This window comes from Tachypleus tridentatus, chromosome 13 (genome assembly GCF_004210375.1).
Source record: "Tachypleus tridentatus isolate NWPU-2018 chromosome 13, ASM421037v1, whole genome shotgun sequence".
Classification (NCBI taxonomy): Eukaryota; Metazoa; Arthropoda; class Merostomata; order Xiphosura; family Limulidae; genus Tachypleus; species Tachypleus tridentatus.
The window spans coordinates 198,795,988-198,815,499 of NC_134837.1; the positions used below are offsets into that span (position 1 = coordinate 198,795,988).

The following is a 19,512-nucleotide window of genomic DNA, read 5'->3' on the forward strand; positions in this document are numbered from 1 at the left end:
TTTCTAAGGTATCTGTTATATCGCAAGGGCTAACATTTTTTTAAGGTATTTCTTCTGTTGTAAGTCTTAAATTTTTATAAGGTATTTGTTATGTTGTAAAGCCTAACTTTTTAAAGTACTTGTTACATTGGAAGGTTTCTTAATTTTAAAATTTTATTAATTCTTAAACAGAAGCAAAATGTAAAAAAATACCTTATGGAATGCTTCAAATAAAACTAAAATAAAAAATAAAGCTTACATAAGATTTTACCAAATATTAACAGAAAGAAATTCAGTTATCACTATTATTTTGGGCTAATACACCAAAAAATTTTAATTAAAAACATACAGTGACAAACAGGAGCTTCACCACTCCACCTTCCATTCAGTCCACAGACTCTACGAGAAGATGTGCTAATCATCACGTGACCAGTTTCACAGAAGTAGTCAATGACTGAGTGAACAGTAAGTCCATCTCCTTCCACGTAAGATCCAGGCTGTACGTCTGGTTCTCTACATTCTATTACTGTAAGAGAAAACCAAGAACTGTTACAATGAAAATCCCCGATTTTTTGACTGATAGACACTGGAGTAAGAAACCTGTTATTCTTTAAATCTTCTGCTTGACTCGTTAATGGTTAAATGTTGTAATAGTGAACAGATAAATTTTCTCTACCTTTATACAAAGAAATGGAAAATTAAAACTACTACACTATAAAACCTGTTATTTCTACATAGATAATTACTGCAAACACTGATAAAGCACTTTTTTTAAACAGAGGTAGAGGTTTAATTATCACTAAATGTTGTAATGAATATAATTTTAGGATATGAAATTATTAAAAAGATTAAATAATTGAGAAGACTTATTTAAATTAAACAAGTATTTTTATGTTAAAACTGAACTTTATTAAACAATGTAATGTTTTGTTAAAATAACTTTACACTTTAATTATCTCCATTTAAATATGGTATCAAAATTATAAACTAAAGCAATCACTATTAGTAACACAGTAAGACTTTTTAATGCCTCCAAATGGCACAGAAATATGTTTAGGTTCATTTATGAAGTTATAACGCTAGTAATTGAGTTTCAATATCAATGGTGGGCAGAGCACAGATAGCCCATTGTGTAGATTTGTGCTTAAACTAGAAACAAATAAGCCAAACATAGATCTTTCCATAACGAATAAAACATACATTTATCAAAAATAATTATAACTACACTTAAGGTTCCATTTCCTTACATTTGCATACAGGTTGTTTTCCACTCCACAACTTTGTTTCAAGGCAAGTTCGCACCTCATCCCCAACAAGACTAAAGTTCCGATGACACGTGTATTTAACTTTATTCAAGTATGTCGTAGTTTGGTTTAAGAGCACATGGTCACCATTTGTTAAAGGATCTGGCATACCACAATCAATAACTGTGGATATAATCAGAACTTTAATGTTAGAACAAGTAAAGCTCTCTAAGCAATAAGACTGACACACAGCTTGACAATACCATTATTTTGAACCAGGGAATTATGTTTAATGTACTAGTATTAACCTTTAATCTCAGTGACTTGGGAAGCTGGTTTATTCTCTGCCAAACATCAAATCCAAAAAAAAAGAGTATCAGTAAAGATGTCAGACTGAGTAGCAACAAATCTTTATTAGTATTGTGTATATTGGAAATTCTGAATAAAGGAATGAAGATCTCTATTCTGATAAAGTAATGTGGAGGAACACACCAAAACGTTGTATTCTAGTGGTTTATTTGACTTTTTGTACTCAAAATGTTTTGTAATACTGTTTGAAAAAGCCACAAGAGGTTGCTGTACTGTGAAATATAAAGCTTACAAGCTGTTACAACTTTTTAATGCTACCCCCTATTTTTTAAAAGAAAAAATCAAGTACAAAAAGATTATGAATGAGGGAAAAGTAGTTGGTGCATACGAATATAGAATTAAAGTAATAAAAGACAATTGTTCTAAGGTGAAAGGTGTGCTTTGGAGAACACTGTTTAATTTCCAACAGCATCAGTGAAAAAAATTTTAATAGTATAGGGCTGGACTTAAACTCAAGAAACTTTATAAACATACGAATCAGGTGTTACAAGCAGTGTTTAATTTTTACCACAAAATTAATTATAACACAAGATACTCAATAAATCACCATAATATTGGTTCTTTAATCTTTAGAAAAACAGTAAAAAAGGGACCTGTTTCAAAATTATAATTTTCATGTGTGCAATATTTTGGTAGCATGTGAAAAGGACAGAGAAACAGAAAAAGATTAACTGAATGTAATTTAACCTCATCAGTTTGAATACTAACATCAATTTTGATTACATGTAGATGAAACTTATTTAAATACATTGAAAGAAACAAAGTAACATGCACCTGTTATTTTCTATATACAGAACTAATTCTTTTTTTATAACAACAGTACAAAAAGTTAAAAGAAAGAATCAACACTTCTTTGTACAAGACATGAATTAGTTAACCTGCATTATTAGCCCCTTTGCAATGGTATAACATACACAAGTTTGTCTACACAGTTGCACACATTAAGTATATCCATTATAACTTTTGATACAGCATGTGTAGCTTCATAAAATTTGGTGAAACTTTAGTAAAAATTACGAGTATTTTGTACACAAAAAATCAGATTTTCAATAAATATTTTTACTAAGGAATTGTTGTGAAAATGGAGTCTGTTTGGTTACCAATCTGAGTGCAAAGTGATTTATTGTTATGATTAAAAAACTATTCTTCATCCCCAAAATCTCAAATATTATTTGCATAATCTCTAAAACCTCCTAAAGACATTTCAACTGCTTGTTTTCAGCAAAACTTTATATTTTGTTATTTTCTATACCATATGTAGAGTCTGTTACTTTAAACAACCTCATAACCATCATAACAAATTAGGAAATAAATATAAATTATGCTTTTTTCATGCTAGAACGACTATATAGTATAACATAAAAATACAAATACTTAGTCTAAGTAGCTGAAGTCTCAACACTATATATGAAGATATATATTTATTATTTGTTATTATATTGACCTTCTAGCCATGCTTAGTTAGCACTATATAATTTGCACAGGCACTCAGGTCACCTATCCAGTAATATAAAATTGACCTTTAGTGGACTAGTATTTTGTAATATACAGTTACATTTCAATTGTTATACAGTATATATATCTAAATAGATTATTACTATTTAGAAACAAATAATTAAAAATATTTTTCTTAAAATATAGAACAATAAATCAAGAAGTAAAGCAAAGAACTATCTCTTCTCACTACGATTTTGTACTTGGTGCTGCAGGACATAGGTTGTTAAGCCTTTTAAAATTTCTAACATGGAAGATTTCAAATAAAATTTTGTTTAGGTTTTATATACATACAGTTGAATAACCAAAAAAAAATTATAAATAACAAAATTGTTATCACAAAATTCCATTATAATTTACTAAGATTTATTTAGATTTAATAAAATATGAAAATTGAAGCAGACTAAAGACACAACCTACCTCGTTGAAATCTTGAATTGAAAAAAAGTGAAAGTTTTTTGGTTTTTTTTGAAAGATTAAAATGGCTAGGAAATCCACTCTGGGGGCATTTTAAGCTGTTGATTGGTTATTCACATGTCATATATTGGAGTAAGTGTATGTAATGACCATTTCAAAAAAATTGAAAGAGTTGAACAGGACCACCATGTTTGATTCAGTACTCAAGCCATATGTCAGCAAAATAAAAAGGTATGAGGTTTTTATTTTAATTCTATCTTATCAATATTAGTAATCTGAGTTCCTAATTTCTACAAAACTATTAACTTATTATTTTGACATCACAAATTCTAATTTTAAACAGTGCTGCATTCAACATACCACATGACTTACTAAAATCTATATTTAAATGTTGTTTCTTTTAATATTTACTTTGAAATTAAGAAATTATACTATTAAAGTTTGAATTATAATCTACAATTCGATTCCAAATTTATTGACATAAATTCATAAAATTTTACTTCAATAAATTTTTGAATGCGAGTTAACAAATGTGATGACATGACCTTTGACCCTTGACCTGTTATGAGAGGATTAAATGAGACAGCTAAAATAAAGGATCAGTACTTTTTGTACAAGACATGAGTTAGTTAACCTGTATTGTTAACTAAGATTCTGCAACAGATCACACAAATTTATAGTTTTAAACATACATTTACACTGGGGCTCACTGTCTGTCCACATTCCACCAAGTTCACAATTTCTTGTTTCTTTTCCAATAAGTCTGTAGCCTTTCTCACAACTGTACTTAGCATGACTCCCAGCTGAATGCCCTGTAACCTCCAAGATACTGTTTGCTGGTGTTTTCAGCTGTGGACACTGGTTAACTATAAAAAACATACAAAACTCATCATGACAAATTTAACGTAGCACTTCTGTTTGCACTGTAACACTTTAATAAGTGCAATAAACTTTAGTGCATGTATAATAACCTAAAGTATGCTAACATAATAACATGAAACGACAGTTGTGCTTCAAGTTATTCTCTGAATACAACCCTCGAATAATGTCAACACGTGCTTGTGTGGCAAACAGGTTTTGATACCTATAGATAGTGGGCAAAGCACAGATAGCCCAATGTTTATCTTTTTGCTTAGTTATGAAAAACCAAACAAAGTAATTACTGTTAATGAAGATGGTTTTCATGTGTTTATATATATCAGGTCATATGGAAAGAAAGAAAAAAAAAAGCACAAATAAGCCACTCATTGGAAGAAGTTTCCAGAGCACCTTCATTTACTGTTTGTTACCAATACAGGAACAGCATACAACACCTGTTTTATAGTTTGTGAACTAAAACAATGATGAAGAAACTTAATGTTTAAGCATCATTTGTTGTGCAGGTTTGAACAAAAACTACTTCTACAATAGTATCTTACATTAACTGATGAAACACTGTTGGAATTATTACCAACAATAATTCTAACAGACTAGACACATAAGTAATTGTTCAATATAATCAGTATAAGATTTAATGTGTGGGTGTGTTGGTTTATTATATCAAGTATCTCTTGTTGTTTGGCTACTTTCTTCATTCAAGTATAAATTATTTTGAATGGTTTTTAGTTGTAATCTATATAGTTGGCTTACTTTTAGTCAGGAATTCTTAATTAGATGAAATTAAATAGAGTAAAGTATTATAGTTTATACACAATATAATATTAAATACAGTAACAATGGTATAAGTTGTAACTTCAAGTTAACAATCTACTAAGGTGAGTTGGTTCTTGACAGTAGCAGCATGTGCAGCTCAGGCCATGTAGGCTAAAAGCATGAGCTGTATTTCAGGAGTTCTGTAACAGGGTTCAAAAGAATCATATGTTAACGTCTTGTTTATTTAAATTTCATACAAAGCCACTCAAGGGATGTTTGCATTAGCTGACCCTAACTTAGAAGTAACAGACCAAAGGGAATGCAGCTAATTAACTCAACCCATTATAAATACTTGGGTTAATCTTTTACCAATGAAAAGTTGGATTGAATGTCACATTATCATAATTTCTGTACTACTGTAACGAAGAGCGTAATTGAAGATGGTATGTTAATGTCTAACAAACAAAATTCAAAGTGCCAGCTATGCACTGTTTCTCATACTTATAAAAGACATTTACAAAACACAGTTTACGTTTTCTTCCTTGACAGCCTGGCATGGCCAGGTGGTTAAGGTACTTGAGTCAAAATCCGAGGGTTGCAGGTTCGAATCCCCGTCACACCAAACATGCTTGCCCTTTCAGCCATGGAAACATTATAATGTGATGGACAATCTCACTATTTGTTGGTAAAATAGTAGCCTAAGAGTTGACAGTGGGTGGTGATGACTAGTTGTCTTCCCTCTAGTCTTACATTGCTAAATTAGGGACGGCTAGTGCAGATAGCCCTCAAGTAGTTTTGCATGAAATTCAAAACAAACCAAACAAAGCAATCTTCCTTGGCTTTCCAAGTGTAAAACGTGTGATAGAATAGGAAAATAAAGATAATATTGTTTTATTTTTAGGATTCAGTTACATGTAGATATATTTCAACCTTCATAAAGTTCAAATTTTCTACCTGGTTATATTATTTACCTGATACTTGTGTGAAAAATACACTGCTCAGTGGGTAAACAATAAAGTAAGAAACAAAATAATCATTATATTATAGATGTGATTTGTATTTGTACTTGTGATTTGAAAAACTAAGAAAACATTACAAATATGGTTGATATTACAATAAAACATACTTACTTGACTAGTCATTTTCTAACTTTCATTTGACACCTTTCATTACAATCTGTCACTTTGACTTTTATTCAGTGATACATATTGTACCTTGCTCATGTGTAATGGACTTATAAGTAGAACAACATTTAAATCTGGTGTCTGAATAGAGCAATATGTGTATTTATGAATGTTGATCAAGTAACTGATATTTTCTTAAACAGGCTCATTAAATAAAACCATTTAACTTATTATTTAGAATAATACGGTAAAATACAGATATTGTAACTATCTCATGCTTTATGTAGAAGAAGAAACCAAACTTACGCAGGCACTTTACTTTGTCTCCTTTCCAGTTGCCGCTTCCCAAGCACACATGAATGGCATCACCAGTTAATGTATAGTTCTGATCACAAGTGTACTGTGCTGAGGCATTGAAAGTAGTTCGAGCTTCCAGGTACCTAACCTTTCCATAATCAGTGTCCAATAAAGGTCCACAGTCCACATCTAGGAAAAGCTTAAATGTTATCGCTGCTACACTTAAGAGGATAACATATCAAGTAACCAGAAAAACTATATACATTTTTAAATAAAAATTAAACACTGACAAAACTATAATGAATCAACTGGACTTGTTACAAAATGTTTGTGTGTGTGGGTTCATACACTTGTCCAACATAGAAATTGTAGACAAATATTTCTATGTTTTTTTACAAGAAAATGTTACCATCTTACTAAACTGTGAGTATAAACATCAGTGTAGAAACCAACACACATTCTTTAGGGAAACAGTTTTATAAATCAGTTTACATGACTTGTAATCAAACATAGAAGCTCATGTTTACATTGTTTCTCTTGATTTTATATTTCACTCACAGATTCAAGCTCCCCAGTATACAACAGAAAGTATAATATAAATATAGGGAAGTTTAAATTCTGTACCTATAAATGTCAAACGTTATATATTATTCGTGATTTTAAGATATTACATAAAGAGTATGGGAATAAATCTTCTATTCACTGAACTCTTTAATGTTACATTACTGATGATATGTCAGTACTATTAATGTGACGACAAAATTTTGACTATTTCTGGTTAAAGGCATACAAATATCCTCTAAAAATACGTAATGCAATTAACCTTCCAAAGTAAAAAAAAAAAAAAAAAAAAAGTGTATAAGTTACAGAAACATATATATAACAAACTTAAGACTTACATTTACAAGATGGTGTTACTCCTGTCCAGAAACCATTGGTATCACAGGTCCTTGTTGCTTCACCGACAAGCATGTTTCCTACTGGACATATATATGTAACCTGCTGCCCCACAGTGAAGTTGTTTCCCAGAATGGTGGAGTTTTCCTTCCTATCAGGACTACCACAGTTTGATGGACCTTTATAAACAGACAGACATCATAAACATATAGTAAATTAAACAGTGATATTCTGCTCTATGACTAACTTTTACCTGAACACGAGTTGGAGAATTTTATGAGAAACAACTTAATGAACCCCCAAGTATTTTCTTGATGGTATCAGAAAATATTCATCATATTTTATTTTCTTCGGAGTGGAGCCACGAGTTCTTGGATGAGAAAAAACATACTGTCAACCTAAATTTAAAAAAAACCATGTAACAAAAAAAACAACACAAGTTTCCAATCCTTTACTATAGTTTTGGTTACGTTTATGTTCCCTAATCTTCGCTGTGGTTTTGGTTACGTTGATGTTCTGTAATCTTCGTTGTAGTTTTGGTTACGTTGATGTTCCGTAACCTTGACTGTAATTTTGGTTACGTTGACGTTCCGTAACCTTGACTGTAGTTTTGGTTACGTTGATGTTCCGTAACCTTGACTGTAGTTTTGGTTACGTTGACGTTCCGTAACCTTGACTGTAATTTTGGTTACGTTGACGTTCCGTAACCTTGACTGTAATTTTGATTACGTTGACGTTCCGTAACCTTGACTGTAGTTTTGGTTACGTTGATGTTCCGTAACCTTGACTGCAGTTTTGGTTACGTTGATGTTCTGTAACCTTGACTGTAATTTTGGTTACGCTGTAACCTTAACCTGACTGTAGTTTTGGTTACATTGATGTTCTGTAACCTTGACTGTAATTTTGGTTACGTTGACGTTCCGTAACCTTGACTGTAATTTTGGTTACGTTGACGTTCCGTAACCTTGACTGTAATTTTGGTTATGATGATGTTCCGTAACCTTGACTGCAGTTTTGGTTACATTGATGTTCCGTAACCTTGACTGTACTTTTGGTTACGTTGATGTTCTGTAACCTTGACTGTACTTTTGGTTACATTGATGTTCTGTAACCTTGACTGTACTTTTGGTTACGTTGATGTTCTGTAACCTTGACTGTAGTTTTGGTTATGTTTATGATCCATAACCTTCACTGTAATTTTGGTTACATTGATGTTCTGTAACCTTAACTGTACTTTTTGCAACCTGTCATAACTCAGCAGCAGTGTTACATACTTTAACACTGCAACCTGTTGTAACTCGGCAGCAGTGTTGCATGCTTAACATGGCAATTTCTCATAAATTAGCAGCAGTGCTGTATTCATAATGCTACTTTACCAATGCTAAATGAAAAACAAGAAATGTAATGATGTTTTCAGTTTTACATTTCATAGACATTTATCAAGGTAACAGTGAATAAAATTACTTACTGTACTGACAAATCCACGGTAAGTAATCAAGATCACAAGTAACATCATTCCACATCCACTTCCTTCCACCATCCAACACAACACAGTTCTGTTGACCATTATAGTTATTGGGCTGGTCAGGAGCCCACAGAAAATCCACTACTGCTTGATCTATTTGTGGAAAACAACATAAAACTGTTAGATCTATTTGATTTGAGATTTTCCTTGGAACTGATATATCATATACATTTTTTTTTCAGAGTTTGGAAAAAATTTTCTATCAGCTACATATTAAAATCTAAATTTTTTATTATTACTCAAAAAAGTTAACTAGGACAGTACTGTGCAAGTGTTAGGACAAGAGAATATTTGGTCATTATTTTCATTTTATGAGGCTAATTCCTCCTTGCTATTACAAAATTTTAATTTCAACATTGGTAATGTTTAACTGATCCCTGTTGAAAATTGAATGAACCAGGATGAGAATATTTATCAATCTTTAGAGTTCCCACATACTTGTGCCAAGGTCATGTCGTAAGGGTTATATTTGAATCAATATACTAATCAAATTTAGGATCTGAAATAACTGTCATGGTACCCCATGCAGTGTCTTAATTATGCAGATAAAAAGCAAACAATGATATAGCATATGGTACTGGTATATGCTAGAAGAAATTAATTTATTAGAACTCCACAAATAAACCTTGATAAAAAAGTGTTTATCTCTATAAATTAAGCTGTGTTGTCATGCCACAGCCCAAAAGAACATCTAGAATTGTAAGTAGAGCAGATAATTCACACAAAAGCTTTAAGTGATGCTGGTTGGACTCTTCAACAAATCACTGCAGACTTGAAGTACTCCCCAAATGCTGTCAAGTACACCATACATTGTGAAACAGAGACAGATAAATATGTAAACAGATGTGTAAGAGACAGAACACCTAAACTCAATGATAATGATGTTAATTATCTTTGTTTATACAGCATTCAGGACAGAAGGAAGACTGTTACTGATCTCAAGCACGAGATAAACAACCATGTACCAGATGATAGAACAGTGTCTAGATCTACAGTGTCCAAAAGATTCAACAAGAATGGAAAGATTGGTTGTATATTAGTTAATAAACCTTTACTTCAATCTTTAAAATTGTTAAGAGACTGAAACTTGCTGAAAAAGTACAAAAAACTGGATTGTTTATGATTGGAAAGGGATGTTATGGATGGATAAGTTCAAGTCTGAAATACTTGGTTCAAAGTGTATGTTATACATCTGACAGAAGAAAGGTGAAAGATACTTACCTCAATGCATAGCACCTACCATGAAGCATGGGGAGGCAGTGTGATAGTTCGAAGGTGTTTTTCCCCTGAGATGATGGGAGATATTTGCAAAATATATTAAATAATGAACCAGTGCAAGTACCATCAGATACTAATCCATAATGGTGTAACCAGTGGTTTGTGTATTATTGGTAAAGGATTCTACTACCAAGAAGATAATGACTCCAAACACTCATCTGACCTATGCAGAAATTACTTATGAAAGAAGTTGTTGGAGTCATTCATATTAAGTAATGTCCCCCAAAGAGCCCCAGTTGAGCAGGTCTGTGATTTGATGGATTAAAAACTTGACACATCAAAAGTTACTTCCAAAGAAGCTTTATGGGAGTGTATTAGAGACATTTGGAGTAAAATTCCAAAGGACAATTTGACTAAATGTGTTGCAACAATGTCTAAAAAAGTACCTGTATTTACTAAAGCAAAAGGGGGACATGAAAGATATTAATTGTTTGCTGAACTCAAGCACTTCCACTGAGTTTCTGTTGTACTAAATACAAAGATTAATAACATTTTGATTTTCACTTGTGATTTACCTTCCATTGTTTTGTGAAAGTAGTTCAAAATCTAATGTTTGACTTTATCCAAACACTTTTGCAGACTATTGCATCTGAATATCTGTATTTCAATAAATTTCAACAAATCACCTATAAGAACACTGATCAAACATTATTGTTGTTACCTATCAAAATAATTATTTCACATCAGTAGAGACTAGAGGCATGTTCAACCACTAGTATGGTCTTAAACAGATTGTTTATTCATTGAATTAATTATCATTTTATCATCATTGTGAACAAAAGTGCTATAATTACACAGATTAATGATACTATGTAATCAGTTTTTAGTATTCTTGAAAATGCAAAAGGAAAATAAAACAACAAAGTTGCTATTAAATATCTTGAAAATTGCATATTTTTTATTTAAAAAAACTCATGTAAGCACACTGGAAATTGACTGAAGGAAAAATAAAAATACTTTGTTATGATACTCACTGTTGACCCAGTGCCATTTCTGAGACACTACCCCAGGCTCCCTCTGAGCTCCAAACCATACCAATTTGGATTTTAACTTGTCTTTCAGCCTCTCCAGCTCAGACGACAAGAATCTGTGGGTTACATTACTTATGGATTGGACAATCCACCCTCCATGCTCTTGGCAGGATCGATCTGCATCTCCAAAAGTCCCACCCTTTCCACCTTGAAACTCGTAACAGGTATGACTGAATGTTGTAAGTTTCAAGGATTCCAAGTGATTGCCACATCTCTGAGCAGAAAACTCTTAATAAACCAATCATAATAAAAATGTTATATTCAGCTGGTTGGTTTTTAAAAACGTTTATTCATACTTATATTCTCCTAGAAAACTTTAAACACATCTGCAATAAAAATAAATTTAATTTCCATTTTACAGATGAGCAACATCTTTCATCTCACTACACATTTTACAAAACCACTGTTCTTCCTACATTACTAGAAGCTTAACTAACTCACTGATAAAAACATCTGTTACATTACTCAGAGGTTCAATTAATGCATCACACAGAAACATCTACCATGTGACTCAGATTCAACTAATGCATCACAGAAAAGACTACCAAGTGACTCCCAGATTTAACTAATGCATCACAGAAATGTCTGCCATGTAATGCACATATTTAAGTAATGCCTTACACAAAAACATCTACCATGTGACTTGCAGATTTAACTAACTGACTGACATAAACATCTTCTACGACTTAATGTGGCATAAGAAATATGTACCACATCATTCATATCTACAAAATTAGTACAGCAATAAAGAACTTGTATATAATTTATACTCCATATTTCCAGATCAGAGTTGTGTTCATCAATTTGTTTTTTACTCAAAATGATTCTTTTTTATATTCTATTGACTGAAGACACTGTGAATTTCTGCAGAACAATTAATCTAGTATAGTATGTACTTACATTAATGCATGCTTGCATTTATATATTTCACCAGTATCCTTCCCTTATGATAATATTAAATAGATAAAAAATTTTCAGAATAAAAACAAAACTCAGAAGCTGACTCACCCTGTGTTGAAAAAACCATGACCTCACACAGCGAAAGAGAACCTTCAATACCCACCATCTGAACATAAACATATCGACCATTAATAGGGTAAGCACACTCAAAGTCTTTAGTAGTGCCATCTTCTGCAAAAAAACAAAATCAAACAGTAATGAAATAAACAAATACCCCCCCCCCCCAAATACAACTGTATTTGTATTTATCTAAGGATCAAATCTGTCTCTTATAACAAAGCAGCATGACTGGTCACAAAACTTCAAGACAATAGCAGAATTTATACTTGAGATACTGAGTAATAGGTAGCACAATCAAATTGTTGGTTTAGCTAGATTTGAATCTTTTGACATGAGATACAATAAAGTTAGGGGAAATAAACAGAATAAGGATGCATGAATTTAATATGGTTCTAAAACACCTTCACTTACCAATATTAATAATACTCCACACAATGGATACCATGACCCTTTTGATTTAACAAATTAAGCATAGTATCCTTAGAATTTGCAACTCAAAATTGATGTTTTTTTCTTTCAAAGTAGAGAATCAAGTTTTTAAAAGTTAATACTTAGCTATCCCCTAGTGTTGTTCCCCTTGTTTACGGAATGAAAGAAATGAAACTGGTTGTCAAATGTCCGATTTTTGAGAATATGCACCGTTGAAAAATTTGAGAAGTTACCTTTAACTTCTTAAAACTTGAAAGTTGGTTATTCCTACTTTTATCACATAAAAGGAAATTTCAAATGTTAATTTGTCTCTCTGGATATTTGGAAAAAGTACATTTGATAATTTACTAATGACATATTTATATTAGACTGTTCTCATGGAAACTGTATTAAACCCTGAACTATGAGTGTTATTAATTAATAAAAGCTAGCACAATTTCCACTTGGTCAGGTTTATTGCAGAGGACATAACTTACAGATTTCCTTGGCTCTGAATGCTAATTTTAAAAGAATAACTCTGCTATCACATTACACGTGGTTCTTGATGTTTTTTAAAAAAATGGAGAATCAAAATAACAGATAGATAAAAATAATAAAAATCCAGTAATTAAAATATTTTGGCCTTAGCTACTAGTTTCCTTGGTGACACTACAGAGCTGTTTTGGATCTCAGTTTATTAGTTACTAATAACAATATATAGTTGTTGTAGGCCTTTTTAACTAGTTACCTTGGTGACGCTACAGAGCTGCTTTGAGCTTTGGATGCTAAACTGGTGATGAATACTTACCAATCGTTCCTGGATACCACGCACACAAACGGTTTTCCTGGATGACTGAGCTGTTTCCAACTCTGATCTCTAAATTGTGTAAGGGTTGATGACCTACAATAATAAAAAAAAATCAGATAAATAATTTCTCAAAATATAACATTGGCAATTTAAAGATTTAATTGAAAGAGTAAAGAATAAAACACATACGTCTTAAACAGTATGTTATTCATTCAATAAAAAGTTATAATTCTTTATTTTCTTATATTACCAATGATTTTTTAAAATTTATTTTTAGTTTAGAAAACATATACCGATTTCGTAATATACTTTACTTCTAGATACATTAATTGAAAATATGTCAGATTAAACTATTTTAATAATTCTTCTGTCTAGCAAAAGTAATCATTTTGTAACGGACTAGAAGAAAAACGAAATATTTTCATTTACCACAGCATCCTCTTGTGAAAATTCTCACAACTCTCACTTCATATCCTTGTAATAAGTCTACTTGCCACCAGGGAGAGTTGCCTTGCTTTGTTTCTGTACAGAACTTGTCTTCGTGATATATTGTCGTATCTCCATCATTAGCGTTTTCGGGTTTTCCACCTCTCGAAGTGCTAGACTGGTTAGCAGGTTTTCCAGAGGCGACATTAATGGCTGTTTAGAAATGGAAATTTAATTAGTTTTAAAAGTTTATTCTTGACTTTCTTCCAATAAATTAACTGTTATGTGTACTTATTATTTTATAATTGTTATTTCATAAATATCTGTTCGACCATTTAACAAGAACAAAATATTTTATGATTTTATTTTTTATTAAAAATTAATTGTTTTTGTTATAATTGTAGAATACCATCTTAGAAAGTTTGCTACTTAGAGCGAAACTAAAAAAAAAATCAACCTATTAGTCAGCACATCTAGTCAAATATATTCTTCTTACATTCTTAATTGTTTCATTAGTTGGAGGCCCAGCATGGCCAAGCGTGTTAAGGCGTTCGACTCGTCAGCCGAGGGTCGCGTGTTCGAATACCCGTCGCACCAAACATGCTCACCCTTTTAGCCGTGGGGGTGTTATAAAGTTACGGTCAATCCAACTACTCGTTGGTAAAAGAGTAGCTCAAGAGTTGGCGGTCGGTGCTGCCTTCCCTCTAGTCTTACACTGCTAAATTAGGGACAGCTAGCGCAGATAGCCCTCGAGTAGCTTTGCGCGAAATTCAAAACAAAAAAACAATTCATTAGTTGGATTCCCTCGCGTAAATGAGACTTATGGCTGTAAAGCCAAAAAATTATATTATCTTGCAACATTCGACCAGATTAGGAAATTTAGGCTAGTCGTAAATACATATATTTAATTAATAAGAGAATCTCCGCAATAAAATAATAATAAATTTAGATATGACGAACATTCTAACTAATACTGTTAATTAAAGTAACGTAAAATAAATAACAGAGTATATTTTACTTATGGAATGCACAAACACAAATGTTAGTTTCAATTACTGTCACAGATTTAATTGATGATGTTAAGAAAAAAATACGTAGATTGAAACAAACAGTTAAATTCAAAAACCTTATAAACCGAACACTTTCGAAAGGTGAACATTTGTTCATTAGGGGCCAACAGTTTGCCTATGATATAAAATGTCTACCATACGAAAGCAATCACGTGTTTTGTCATAATTTTGATACTTTTCTGTTTTTGTTAAATTATAATAATAATAAGGTCATTAATGATGACCCTACGTACCGCAGAATGGGACTTCGCCTTTCCATGTTCCATCTGGCGAACAAACACGACGAGCTTCCCTGCAAGATCCAATATCAGTAAGTATCACACAATAAAACTTTGACTATAGGTATATCACGTTTTTTAAGGTTTCGAAATTTCACTTTTCCTTACATATCATCTGTCAGTTTCTAGCCATTAACAAAGAGCAAACCAATTTCTGAGTATGAAATATTTGTAAAATATTACGCATTTTACTTGTCAAAACTTGAGAAAGACCGCCAAATGTGAAAAAACAGTTAGAATTAAGGTAAAAAAATAAAAATTTCAGTGTTTAACAGTCTTAATCTTCTAAATAAAGGTTCTAACAAGTTCCAAGGACATTAACTTCCGTTATGATGATTCTCAACAAATAGATGTGGAATTATATTGTTTCACGTTTCTGAATGTTATTGTTTTCATAACTAGTATTGTTATTAAAATTCAGGAGAACGTCGAGTTATGAGTGGAGAGAGGATAATTAGGCAAATTATTCTTTTTATGTAGATAACTTAAATGTTTGCGTCACTTAAGGGCAATTCTCTAATGGTTGGTGGTGGCAAAGCTGTTATCACAATATATTTTAATCTAACAGTTCTCTCCCGTTAGTACAGCGGTATGTCTACGGTTTACAATGCATGTAGCCCGATGTGGCTTTGCTATACCAAAACAACCAATCTAATAGTTGTATTTATTTTTTAAATATATACAAACACAACTGTTATTCATTAGTAAAACTATACAATGAGTTCTGATTAGACATTAGGGATTCGATCATTGAAACTTCCAAATTGTAAGATAACTTGGTTAAAAAACTTGCATCTTTTTAACCCTCTCCGTTTCAGTGAAGAAACGTGTTTTCTGCAACCTTTAGAAACAATCGATTTTTTTACCATCTCCGTTTAAAAGTACTTAAGGTAGTTATTTTCGGAAGCTCATTATAAGCAATTCAGGGGAAAAAAATTACCAGCAGTGACCTCGGAAATCACAACATAGTAATAGTGGTGGTAATGTTAATGGTATAGGGACTAATTTTTTTCAGGATATGTTTTGGAAGACTCATTGACGAATCGCTTTTTAAAAACTATTTATACAAGGCGAAATATGGCACAATAAAACTGTCATTAGTATATAACTGTATAATGCTTTTAAACAGATCACAACTAGGGATTATTAATTTAATTATTTTCTTGACAGGTATTGAGACTGTATGGTTTACTGGGTGGTTCACGTGAGTGATTATGGAATGGCTCTTTTGAAAACGTAAGATAATTCCTATTTCTATCGAGATATCCTGTTTACTCGATTCATTTTTACATTCATACTACTACGTTTAGCAGAACGACTTTAAATTTTGCATATACGCTATTAACCTTCTAAAGAGATATATAAACGAAGAAATACATTATAAAAATTATGAGGGGCTCAAATTGGGCGATTAAGGGTGTAAGGAAACTCCTGAAGATATCCAATACGTTTTAGGGGCTATCTATACTGGATTGTGCTTTAGGGACTCTAGAATCAATCAAGTTTTATAGACTGTATAGACTTGACGGGTTGTAGGGACCGTTTAGAACAGAACCATGGATCTGTTTGTTTGTTTTTAGAATTTCGCACAAAGCTACTCGAGGGCTATCTGTGCTAGCCGTCCCTAATTTAGCAGTGTAAGACTAGAGGGAAGGCAGCTAGTCATCACCACCCACCGCCAACTCTTGGGCTACTCTTTTACCAACGAATAGTGGGATTGACCGTCACATTATACACCCCCACGGCTGGGAGGGCGAGCATGTTCAGCGCGACGCGGGCACGAACCCGCGACCCTCGGATTACGAGTCGCACGCCTTACGCGCTTGGCCATGCCAGGCCACCATGGATCTACATATATATAAGTAAGCACTTGTAAGCTTAGTTGTTTGGCATTTATTGACACAAAGCAACTCGGCTACCTGCGCCAAATAACCGGTAAAAAATCCCTGCATAACGTAAAAAAATTAATAACAATAAATCAAAACCATAGCCCAAAGTCAGATAAAAACTTAAACAGAATTAAGAAGGATAATAGACCTTAAAAATTAGAAACACAACTGAGGTGAACAGTGTCATTGGCGATTGTGACACTGTCCAACGTCAGGAGTGAAGTCGTCGTAAAATCGTGTAAAATGGCGACGTCGCGTGTCTTAACAACGTTAGGACAGTAACATGTATGCTCTTGTGATTTGAGTGTCACACAGACCACACATTGGCGCATCAGTCCCAGATAAAAGAAAATGATAAGTGAAAAACTATTGGTTGGTTGGCATTTTATGGTGCAAACCAACTAGGATATCGGTGTCAAACAATCGGTGAAAAAATAAAATATCAGTTAAATTATTATTAAAGTGTAAAAGAAAGTTAATTTAAAACAATGTTCCAACATCGGACAAAAACTTAAATAGACTTATAAAGTCCAATGGCTCGAAACGAATTAAAAACATTTGTAAGCTGGACAGTGTTACCATCTACAATGACACTGTTCAACGTCAGGGGTGAACCCGTGGTTAAAACTTGTCTGAAATTGTGCTAACGCTCACGGACATAACGGCTATACGACAGTAAAATGTGAGTTATTGCAACTTGAGCGTCACACAGACCACACATTGGTGTATCTGTCCCAGATAAAAGAAAATGATGAGTTAAAAAACTGTAACCCATGCTTAGCCTGGTTAGGACAACTTCCTCCTTCCGATCCTTACGGAAACAAGACGGCAAAAGTCTAACTGAAAGTCATCTCTCAAATTATGTCCGATTTTAGGTTCATAAAGAGAAGAAGGATTTCAAACGCTTTTAATGTTATTTACTCAATAATGTATGTTCCGTTATTATCAATTACTTCCTGCCAAAGATTCACAATGCCACTTCTATAAAAACCTTGGGGTTTGGAGGAGAAGAATGTAGAGAGGATAGTTTTGACATCTTCATGTATTACAAGCTCTTCTCCATCAAGATAGTTCTGTAAACTTCGGAATAGATGATAATTAGATGGGGCAAGGTCTGGGGAATAAGGAGGATATGGAAGTTTTTCCCCGTCTAGTTCTTCAATCTTTGCAGATGTGATTCTTGCTCTACGGGGCCGTACATTATCCTGGTGTAACAAAACACCTTTACGATTGATCAAACCAGGCCTCTTTTCTTTCAGTGCAACATTCAAGCGCTCTAAATGTTGACAATAGAAGTCTGATGTAATCGTTACATCGAGTGGCAGCAACTCAAAATGGGTTACATCAACAATATCCCACCAGACGCTTAACAAGACTTTCCTAGGGTGGCAGTCCATTTTGGGCTGTGCTTCAGCCAGTTTACTTGCACTGAGCCATTGTCTGCGGTGCTTAACATTTTTATAACATATCCATTTTTCACCTCCAGCCACTAACCTGTCCAAAAAGGTGAGTTATGTTCACTAGAGTTCTAAGGTTGACTTCTGTCAAATCATGGAGGACCCATTTTCCAAGTTTTGACACCTTTCTAAGCTGTTGCAGATGACGGTGAACTGTTGAATTGGTTGAATTAAGCATCTGTGCTAGTTCTTCAACTGTTACAGCCCAATCTTCATCAAGTGCAGCCAGCAGCAAGTCATCATTAAACTCAACAAGACAACCTGAACGTGGTGCATTACTTGAGTTATAGTTACCTGATCTGAACTTCTGAAACCACCTTCGACATTTTCTTTAATTAAGAGACTCTGCACCATAAAAACCTTGAATGTTTTATGCAATTCTGCTGCACTATTGCATTTTTAAACTAATAAAGCATTATATGCCTAACGTGCTCCTCAGACACATCCACCTTCATAAGGGTTTATTTGATTAATGATCTGAAGAAATTCCTTTTATTTGTCTGAACATTTTTATATACATCCTATTACATATTTAAGCCATTAAAGCTTTCTATAAAGACAAAAATGATTATGCATTTTCTGTATTAAATTTTCAGACATTACTTATGGAATGACCTGATAGAAGGTTAGTTCTGGAAAAGCTTGTTATCACGTTGTTCGTTCCAAGTCGATTGCCAACTGGCGCAGAGCCGAGCCTTGAATACATGTATGGAACAGTTATGACAGTGATAGCACCAGAGCAGACAGACTTAGCTGTGGTGTCAGCGAACTCGTTCCCGCGATTACCAACATGGCCTGGCATCCAGAAGAACTGGAAAGAAGAGAATGATAAAAATAAATGGGCTAGTAGGTTTTGAATATTGACGAGA

The 19,512-nt window shown here is 33.0% G+C and overlaps 1 protein-coding gene across 1 annotated transcript in view; it reads right to left on the reverse strand.

Moving 5' to 3' along the window:
- The window catches only part of LOC143237181 (CUB and sushi domain-containing protein 1-like), a 53,944-nt gene that overhangs the window by 20,423 nt on the left and 14,009 nt on the right, over window positions 1-19,512 (reverse strand). The window contains exons 2-12 of the mRNA XM_076476157.1: window positions 15,253-15,311; window positions 13,953-14,162; window positions 13,524-13,616; window positions 12,296-12,418; window positions 11,231-11,515; window positions 8,922-9,071; window positions 7,456-7,632; window positions 6,566-6,745; window positions 4,196-4,369; window positions 1,227-1,406; window positions 329-505 (exon numbers count right to left, since the gene is read on the reverse strand). Of these exons, the coding sequence (XP_076332272.1) occupies window positions 329-505; window positions 1,227-1,406; window positions 4,196-4,369; window positions 6,566-6,745; window positions 7,456-7,632; window positions 8,922-9,071; window positions 11,231-11,515; window positions 12,296-12,418; window positions 13,524-13,616; window positions 13,953-14,162; window positions 15,253-15,311 (1,808 nt within the window). The remainder of the gene's footprint in view (window positions 1-328; window positions 506-1,226; window positions 1,407-4,195; window positions 4,370-6,565; window positions 6,746-7,455; window positions 7,633-8,921; window positions 9,072-11,230; window positions 11,516-12,295; window positions 12,419-13,523; window positions 13,617-13,952; window positions 14,163-15,252; window positions 15,312-19,512) is intronic.